Raw genomic sequence first — 9,998 nt, 5'->3', positions numbered from 1 at the left:
TATTTAGGACTAAATTGGTAAACTTAAAAAGTTTAGAACTAAATTGACAAAAGTGCAATAAATTTAAGACTTTTTTGACAATTTTCGCTTTTCATCAACAAAGGAAAAGTTCAACCATGCGAGAACAAACAGTGTAATATTCAACACATTATCTTGAATTGAAGGCAAATACTTTGCTTGAACGTGTTGGGATGATGCCTGACCAAACGTTCTATAACGTGAAAATACCTGAGTGTACTTGTTTCCGCATCACATCTTGATGAGTTCTAGAACTAAAAATATCGATATCATCAATAAGAAAACCTTTAGTATTGTTATCCAGGAACTTGTTCAGAAATACCGTAATGAAAGGAACATAGGAGTTTGTCGCTAGGTATTTGACCAAATAGAATCGTCCAGTTCCTATAGAACCTATCACTAAAATACCCCCAAAAGGGGGATATGGCTAAGCGGAGCGAAAAGGATATTCCATGAGATGTGAAATGAAAATTAAGCCCCGCACGAGATTAGTAAATAAGTGATTGTCTAATAATAAGCATGTGGGAGATTTTTAGAACCCAAACAGTCCAAACCTACATAATAGCAAAATATAAGGCTGCATAACAAGAAGATATAGACCCTGTCATGGCGGAGTACATTTGTGGAACCGGCAGAGCAACATTGTAAAAGCAAGCGGTGAGATCAATGAAATCCCCAAACATGGACGAAGCTAGCGAACTTCCCGACTAAATACCAAGAAAAGTAGATTATGCACAGAACACGAGCTAGAAACTGTAGCCTTCATTTACTTGATTACAAGAACCAGGCATTTGACACATCGGAAACACCTCCATGGTTGAATTATTTGAGGCGTCTTCAAAAACCAACTCCCAGATGTGAGACCATCACTTGTGGACATGATGAAGTGATGAGACCAATAATAACAACTCCTAATTCTATGCAAATTAACCTCCATATGAGCTGTCGGATCCCCACTTCCACATTTCCACAAAGAACAAAGCGAATAGGAATAAACTCAAGATGTAACATGATTATCAAGTTATTTTGTACCAGAGGTTATTGCACTGAAGGCCCTCTACACTCAGGATTTCCATGACCGAATCCCTGGGATCTGCAGTAAATAACAGGAAAATGTTGTGGCAATTAATAACTTAATGCACGAGAAATACTAATATGGTCATCCCGGGTCGGCTAAAAGTGGCAGTCAATGGCGGCTTGAACCCAAGAAGCGATTGGTCAATTCACTTCACTGCATCTCTCTTTGATAACCAAGTCAGATTCGACTTTATTTCAAAGAGATCTAGTTCCGGAAATCTATATTTTTTCCCTTTTGTTTTACCTAAATTTGGGGTTTTTTAACATTACCAGGTCAACTGCTGCGGGTTTTTCCCCGGCTGAACAGGTTACTGCTGCAGATTTCCCGACCCTGAAAACTGAATCTTCTGACCCAACCAGAACTAAAATTACCAGTTTGAGTCACAGCTGGGCCAGGACAGATTTCCTGCCATGCTAGTAAATTTGACACCACGAGTTACAGCAGCATTTACAGCTGACTCCGTTCTGGTATTCTATTGTTTGTTCTTTTCCTCAAAGAGTATTTAATAGATCAAACAAAGTCATCAACTTCAAATGAGTTCCCAATTTTCTTTTTCATGCGCTATGCAAGTTAATTCATTAGTTTCTACATCATTCAGGTAGCTCGTCCTCATAATTGGTGTAAAGAGATTTGTAGTAACAATGCCTCAACTCTGAAAATGCAAAAAGCTAAACGTTCTACAAAGTTGTTTACCTGGACTCCATGAGGGCCTATTCTGTTGCGAGAGAGAAAATTAAGTATCAGACTAGCGAACTCATCAGGTACATCTTCCTGTATGGTCCCCAACGAAATTTTTAATTTCATAAAGACGAATCTAAGATTAAAGCAATTTAACATTAAGGAGTCATGTAAACCTGAATGGCATGGCCAGTATGCCTGACAACCACCATTTGAAACTTTCCTTGCATCTGACCTATTGTAAGAGATCTGTTATGACAACAACTAAAACCTCATCAACATGTACGACAATGGGATGAAGCAGACTAAACAACTGCAATGAATTTGTCAGGTCCAAACAGAGATATATTCACCAAATCAGCTTTCCTTGAGGAAAAACCTAAACAGTCCAATCAAATAATGTAGCAGAATGAAGATTCCCGTATCCAGAGTTCGTTACGTATTCTGATGTTTTTATCACAGCAAAGTTATAAGTGTATATGGGCTATCGAAAGATAGTAAAAAACACCGCAAATGATGAGAAGCAATATAAAGAAAAAACCTGCAGTGCTATTATTAAGCCCACATCGTCACACGCGAGAATTAAATGTCGAAAAGTTTATCCTGTTTGGAGAAAGGACTTAACACTCTAAGAAGCCTTGAGATGATAAGATCAAAAAGGATGTAACACTCTAAGAAGCCTTGAGATGATAAGATCAAATGCGAAGCTGCTTCCAATCTTTTTTTCCTTTCCTTTTTCTTAGTGATTTTTTTCAGGCCAATGTGGGTCACCAGCGACCCTTGCAGGCTGTGGGCAAGGCGGCTCTCACCCAGATGAAATTGGATGGGATGGTTTTCATTTTGTACTTCCACCCTTCCTAAACACCTCCGATTTTTTGTCTCTAGCTATATAGACCACTTCACTAGTTATTTTCTTAATATGGCTCCATAACTGTGATAATGAATACAATTGCAAGTAAAAACATCAACGAAATAGTGAACTTAGAAGCAATAATAACAAGAGAGTTTGCCCACTGAATACTGTTTTATAGAAGTAAAGAATACAGATATATATGTCACAATGGATATAAAATGATTTCATTTGAAATGTATTAAAACTAACCTATCCAGTCTATCAGCTCCCGCTAAAAGCAAGAGTTTTGGGACTGGGCATGATAAAAAAATATCTGAAAGGCCTTCATACCTGCAACACAATAAAGCAATTTTTAAAGCACATGCTGAAACAGGTGAAGTCAGCAGTAGCATGGATACGATTCTCAATCCACAAATTCTTCGAACAGTCACCACAAACAGAGACTAAAGCAAATGTTGGATTCCCGCCCTGTAATTGTACATGCTCCCATTTTGATAGCCTCCCAACAGATTTTACAAGAATAAACTTCGCTACAGGAGCAACACAAGCTGACAAAAATTGATAAGGTAAAGTAAAAAGGAGTAACTCCATGAGACAAAATTTGACAAGGTAATAAAGTAGAAACAAAGAAATATGATTTGGTGCTAAACACACCTATTAAAATAGTACAACCAATTCAAACTAGAAAATCAAATTGCATTTCACAATCCACTTGCATAAATACCGCAATATTGCGTTCATTCTGATTGAAAACTTATTGATAGAGTGCTAGTATCAGAAGAAGAATAAGGCTAGTCTCATGTTTACATGAAACATGTTCTATTAGCGAAAGACGTCGCTATAGGCATACTCCCTACAGACTTCCACTCGTCCATACCTCAAGAACCCACAAGTAATCAAAACGACTAAAGCAGTGCTACACTGCTACTTCCAACAAGAATTATGGAGAAAATAATACCAGCCTCTCCAATATTGTTCTGTTTCTTCGAGCCGTGTTCTGTAAATGTAACTGCATAAGAAAATCATAATGTGATAGTGCTTGTTAGGCTAGGTACCGCATGAGATATGAGAAGAAAAAAGTTAAATGAACCAAACATAATAGAACATCTTATTCCAGATGGTTACACAATACCAATTCTTTGAGTCATCATACTTCAAAGTGGAGGGAACTGATGCTCGAGCTGACTCGATGTTTCTTAAAGAGCCTCCTTTCACACTCCATTCAACCTATTGAAAGAAAAGGAAAAGACAGAATAAATTACTCAATCCTGTTAAACTCACAAATTGAATCTGAGATTGACCTCAGAGTTCAAATATGTTGGAACGAGTCAGCTCATTCAGAAAACGTAGAGTATTTAAGATCGAGCTAAAATCACGTGTTGGTATGTTGAAAGTGATTCTAAAGACGATTCTAACAATATTGGGCCCCTTTTTTAATTATTTTCAGGGGCTAGAAAGTCCAAGCCCCAAAAAGTAAAGAATGATCCCTGTGATAAATCGGTGCATTTCAGGAAAAGACAAGAACCCAAAATTAAAAGACAGTCACTCTTTTCCCTTTTAATCTATTTGCTGATTAACTCTCTCTCTCTCTCTCTCTCTCTCTGACATCATGTTTTCTTTTCGCTACGTGGCCTTCCTGATTATGCTGGTACGAGCTCAGATGAAGACTAATTTTGTCCTTTTTTTTTTAATTATAAGCAAATGAAGAAAAACACCAAAGTTTAAGATAGAATGTGAGACTAACAACTGAACAAAATAAGGTTGTCACACTGCAGTTAACTAGATGGTAATCATGTGGCTTTGTTTTATCCGCTGATTGAAATAAAAGAAATCATGATTTCCCTTTCGAAATTATTACTTGATAGTCTCAGCTCTTTCATCCTAAACAAATGATCGTATTCAAAATCTTTTAATTGGGCTCTTCATCGCATTTGTATATCTTGACAATGCAATTTCATAATCTGTAGCTCATTTTCTTCACAGCACGGGTTCTAATAGCGGGTTATGGAAATTACCTCATGATTTTTTCTAGCTTTGTTAAGGCTTTTCATAGGATTGATTAAATAATGTATATTGTCAAATCTCAGGATTTTACGATTCGATCCCACAATATGATTTCATGACCCTCACATCGATCTTAGATGAAAATGCGATTTTGACTACCTGAGATCACTGCATTAGAACTTTTTTCTATCAACCTTATGCCACTCAAATATTTCTCAGGAAATGAACTGCTCTTTTCCAGGTAGATCATCTTGCGTACGCCGTAGCAGTTTTTAATTGGCATGAAGTATGCTTAGTAAAAAAAAAAATCAGAGGAGCATTACCGCACAAAAAGACTGCACAAAATGGGATTGAGTTTAGAGAAGATCCTTGCCAATGGTATTTCTCCGCTAATCTTCACTGTCATTGTTGTCATTCTTTTTTGTCATGCAACATGTTTCAACAGTTTTATGTTGGTTCACGAACTTGAATAATACTAAAGTTTCCCTGATTAACAGATTCTGGATGTTATATGGTCCAAGATATATCAAATGTGACGTCTTTCATAGTTAAACATGTCTATTTCCAACTTATGCAGCCCCTAGATTTCCGATCTTTCCAAGAGATGCGTCATTAGTTTAAGGCCACAGCCAAAAGAAGTAGGAATATATCACAAGTAACTACATGGAAAAGTTTGACCCAAAAAAAAAAAAAAAAATACATGGAAAAGAGTTTGAACCTCAGCTAAAGGAGCATCACCAAAGAGAAACAAGTTATTGTAAAGGTGATAAATAAAACGAAATCCAAACTTACTGCTTTGTCAATGTTAGAGAAATGCTGCATCCTGCTTGATAGGATTTTCTGCATGTGAATCAATGAAGCCATGGCTGTACCCTAAAACAACTCTTTGTCAATCTGCTGTCATTCAATAGGTAATTTAAAGAGTGGATATCTTACATTGCCCAGTTACAAACCACACAAAGCAATGAATAGTATTGTACCTCCACCACATCCACAACAACCAGCCCAGCCATGGTAGGAAGTGCTTTCTTTGCAGCAACATGAACAGCTACAGAGCCTCCCATACTGTTAAACAAGCACAAATCAGCCCACTAAGGTAAAAATGGGTGAAAGTAGAATTCTGAAGGATGCAAGCTTCCAATATTTCAAATGATATGATATAAACAAATAACTGAAGTTGACAAGTGAGAATCATAATGCTCATTTCATGCAGCGTATGCAATAGGGCCTACTATATAAAGGCAGGGTAGCAAGATAGGACAAATCAACCACATCGAAGAAGAGTATACGCAAGCCAGGATAAACCACCTTATTATAAATGAACAATAACGATTCCTTTTGACCCAATGAAGAGTATTCGCAAGCCAGGATAAATCAAAAGGCCTTAGCCCAACCACTATGGTGGACTAGCAAAATGAACAACAACCACCCAACTCTAAGTTAAAAACAGGTAATTCTTGATTAACACATGATATCCTACTTCTACTAAAGTAGGAAACATGGTATCTCCAAATAGGAAGAAGACTTATTCAAATCCAAATATTATGCTAGCTTTAATCCCAGTTTAGCACACCTTTTATAGGTCCTCAATGGAGTTGCCCAAGTTTGTCATTAGAGAGTAAACTTCCTGATAATCATTTCACAGGATAATCCACCCAATATTCTCAGTCCAAGGTCAATGTAAATGGTCAAAGTAAATGAGAAAAAAAGAAAAGAAAAGAAAAGTATTTTGACCCCTTAAACTTGCTCCATGATTGTTTAAGAAAAATCATAGAACATAGACATAGTCCCCCATTTCTGTACAAACCTTACCCCTGCTCAGACTCGTCGCCCCATTACCAGTGTTTCAAGCACAACTGCACTACAACTCCTCGCTCTAGGGCACAAATTAAGTAAAAAACCAGAGGCAGTCTTCATGACTCCTTTCTCATTGTTCCCCACACATATTTCAAGAGATTCCATATGTATTCCCACCCAACCTGCCAGCTCTCATACTTCATGGAAATGGCTAACCAATTTACAATCGGTAAAATTTCACACTAACTAGTAACAAACCGAGTCAAACACAACAGTGCCTACACGTTATGGTGACTCACAAATACAGAAAGAACTGAGGAATGAAGGAAATCTATAATGCAGAAGACCCACCAAATGTTCAAAAGTACATTGCCCTTCCACCAATCAAATATCCCTTAGGACCGTGATTTCTGAAGAGTCTGAAAAGGCTAAAGAAAGATATGAAACCTGTGGCCGACGAGCACAATTGCAGGTGGTGACTCTCCATACATTCTCTTTAAAATAGCCAGAACGTCATTGCATAAAGTCTGGAAAATCAAATGCGTCAAATTCAAATTTGAGTACACGCTATATTTACATTAAGGGAACTTAGGATTTAACAGGCCAGTAGGTGAAGTAAAAGCAGTCCTCATCCAAAAACCAAAGATACAATTTATACCTCAATTGATAGGTCAAGTTCATTTTCTGTGCAGGATTTGCCATGTCCTCGCAAGTCCACTGCAACTACGCGGGCTTTCTCCTTGATTTTACTAGCAGATAATGCAAATGAAAGCCTAGACAAATCAAGAAACCCAAATCAATACACAGTCCATATTAACAAAATGAATGAGGTACGTAAACTAAAATTCAATGCTGCGAACAAACATCGAAAAAATCAATAGATGATGGGAAAAGGTAATGGGTATAGAGCAAGGCCCGGTTCTATGCACATCGTCTTAAATAAACCAACCCACAAATGTAGCTGTGATCCTCAGCAAAATAGCAGGAAACAATACGTACATATGACTCGATCATGCAGAGGATGATTCTTTCAAGAAAAAGGAAAAATTCACTAACGAACTAAATTCAGGAGCAATCTCTTGGGGAAACCAGAGGGGAGCTTACCCGGAGTAGCCACCTCCATGAAGGCAAAACACTACTGGTCCTTCTTCCCCGGCCGTATAAACATGGAAGCTCTAAAATCCAAAGCGCAAATAAAACAAGAACAAAAAAGAAGAAGAAGAAGAATTGAATCAACAACACAAAGAAAAAGCAAAGCACAAAAACCTCGAATCTGATATTACTCGACAGATTACTCACGTCATTTGATTCTGGGATGACAAGATCCTCCTCTCTGTCGAAATACTCATTCCAACCGACAGGCGAGTACTTCTTCTGAGAACTCCTGTCAATCGAACAGACAAAAAAAGATCCATTTCAACATCTCCTGGAAACAATCTAACCCTTAAGAAAGGCCGAGACGATCGAAGCGCAGAGCGAGCGAAGGAGAGTCGGAAGAAGCTCACTGAGAAGGAGGGCGGTGCGGGAGAGAAGCGAAAGCGAAAGCGGATTGCTGGCTCTGAGGCTGGCCTTGGTCTGCCGAGGCATCGTCCTCAGGAACAGCACCGAGGTGCGACGAATCCATTTTTGGATCGAAGGATCGGTGAGAAAGAGAAGACGATCAAGCTTTAGATGGCTCGCTTCAAGGGTCTCGTGGAGAAGCGCGCTGGTTTACGGGGGGGCCTTTTCTAAGGGAAGGTTACGGTGACATTAAAGGCATGTTTGATTCGACATTTGAACAAAAAACTTTGAGTAAATATAAATACCTTTGATTAAAGATTTTTTCAAAATACAAGTAATATTTGATAAAATATATTTTAAAAATACATTTAGAAAACAACTGTGACATAAATATTATTTGATAAAAAACGAATTTTGTAAAGTATTTTTACTTTTTGAAAAAAATATGCTACGGGGTTGCCCGAGGGGGGGGAGACGGGGGACGGCGGGAGGGCGGCGGCAGGTGACAGCGGGCGGGCAAGCAGCAGCGTGCGAGCGGGTAGCCAATGACTGGCGGGCGGAGGCCGGCAGCGTGGGGCGGGCGGGCGGGTGGCGGCAAGCAAAGGTGACAAAGTTAAAATAAAAAAAAAATTAATTGCATTTCGCAAAAGTTCTTTAGCTCAAAGTACCTCTACCTCTAGAAGTACTTTGGGCTAAAGGACTTTGGAGAGCATTTGAGATGTAATTGCATCTCTCCAATGTGAGCTAAAAAATGAACCAAACACCATTTGCATTTGACCAAAAGACTTTAGAGCCCCAATGCTCATTTCCAATCATGAACCAAACGGGGCCTAAATCTCTTACCCTCGCTTGATCATCCAATTAGACCTGGATTATGCTATTAAAAAGGGGATTTAAGTGGTCATGGAAATAGAGGGATTAAAGTGAAAGATTTGAAGAACATCTTTTTTTAAAACCATTACTTACAAAAATGAATGAATTAAACATATTTTAACGGTCCATCATGATATCGAAAAATTCTAAATAAGAATTTAAAATGCATTTATTTTCTCAAATGAGAATCTCAAATGCCCTCGTTATTTCAAAGAATAGTTTGATCAAGGGCATTCTTATCATTTATTTTATTTTTATTTTTTTCATTTTTTGTATTGTTTTCCTTTTATTCTTTCTTTTTGTTTTCCTTCCTTTTCGCTGGTGCTCAGCCATATTGATTACTGGAGAGGTCTACTCTTGTTGGCCACAGGCAAGGCCGGCCTACGCTAGATCTAGCGGAGGCAACCTTTGCCCTTGCCTAGCCGAGGCCATCTTTGACGGCCCTAGGTGAGGTGAGCCCTCGCCCGATCTAGTGAGGGCTGCCCTTGTTAGACCATCGCCAATCACAACAACAAAAATGAGAAAAAGAAATCAAAATAATAAATGATGAGAATACCACTGGTCAAGCTCTTTTATGAATCAATGAAGGCACTTTAAGCCCTTATTCAAGAAAATAAAGATATTTCGGGCTCTTATTGGAAAATTTTTTTATGATATTTTGACATAGTTTATTGTCGATAATATAAATATTTTTCATTGGCTAACTATTTCAAACAATACAAACGATTATCATTTTATAAAAATATTTTCACACCATTTCTCTTTTGGGATTATACCTATTATCTCAAGTTTTGGATCGAACGAATCAATTGACACAAATAGTTCATGGAAGAAAATTGAAATATTTGGGCCTTGGAGGATTAACAGGGCAAACTACTAAGTAGGTCACAAGTGTCTATATCATAAAATCGATTTTCGAGAAAGATCTTTCGAGTCTAATTACACCATTAAATCATATTAACAATTTCAAAAATCCGTTCATACTATACCATTAGCCTAATCATACTATACCTCTCTTTCAAGGAGGTAGCGAGATTTTCCACGAAATAAAAAAGAACCCATCAATTTGGGCCATCGAATAAATTGAATAAATGATTTAACTTCAACTATATCAAGTCTCACGAGCTTGTACGCATGCTTGCTGAGCTACTCTGTGCCCGCAGCATGTTATAGTCTGATTTCTAACTGAAGTAAATG

General features: G+C 37.9%; 1 protein-coding gene across 4 annotated transcripts; it reads right to left on the bottom strand.

Annotated features, from left to right (window-relative positions):
* Window positions 1-637: 637 nt before the first annotated feature.
* On the bottom strand, window positions 638-8,160 carry LOC115734262 (protein phosphatase methylesterase 1). Of its 4 annotated transcripts, XR_004014632.2 has the most exons (14): window positions 7,934-8,159; window positions 7,728-7,812; window positions 7,533-7,603; window positions 7,087-7,201; window positions 6,876-6,955; window positions 5,612-5,696; window positions 5,424-5,504; window positions 3,760-3,854; window positions 3,586-3,636; window positions 2,877-2,957; window positions 1,951-2,023; window positions 1,790-1,867; window positions 946-1,104; window positions 638-906 (listed from the first exon to the last, which is right to left on the bottom strand). XR_004014632.2 is itself a non-coding variant. In XM_030664969.2 (13 exons), the coding sequence occupies exons 1-13, from the start codon at window positions 8,050-8,052 to the stop codon at window positions 1,057-1,059; spliced, it is 1,062 nt and encodes a 353-aa protein (XP_030520829.1). In that variant the 5' UTR covers window positions 8,053-8,159; the 3' UTR covers window positions 638-1,056. The 4 variants fall into 4 exon arrangements, 3 of the variants coding, with proteins under 3 accessions (XP_030520829.1, XP_030520842.1, XP_048130724.1); XM_030664969.2 differs by having other exon boundaries at window positions 638-1,104; XM_030664982.2 differs by having other exon boundaries at window positions 638-1,111; window positions 7,934-8,158.
* Window positions 8,161-9,998: the final 1,838 nt, after the last annotated feature.

This window comes from Rhodamnia argentea, chromosome 2 (assembly GCF_020921035.1).
Source record: "Rhodamnia argentea isolate NSW1041297 chromosome 2, ASM2092103v1, whole genome shotgun sequence".
NCBI lineage: Eukaryota > Viridiplantae > Streptophyta > Magnoliopsida > Myrtales > Myrtaceae > Rhodamnia > Rhodamnia argentea.
This window is presented reverse-complemented; position numbering and strand designations above follow the sequence as displayed.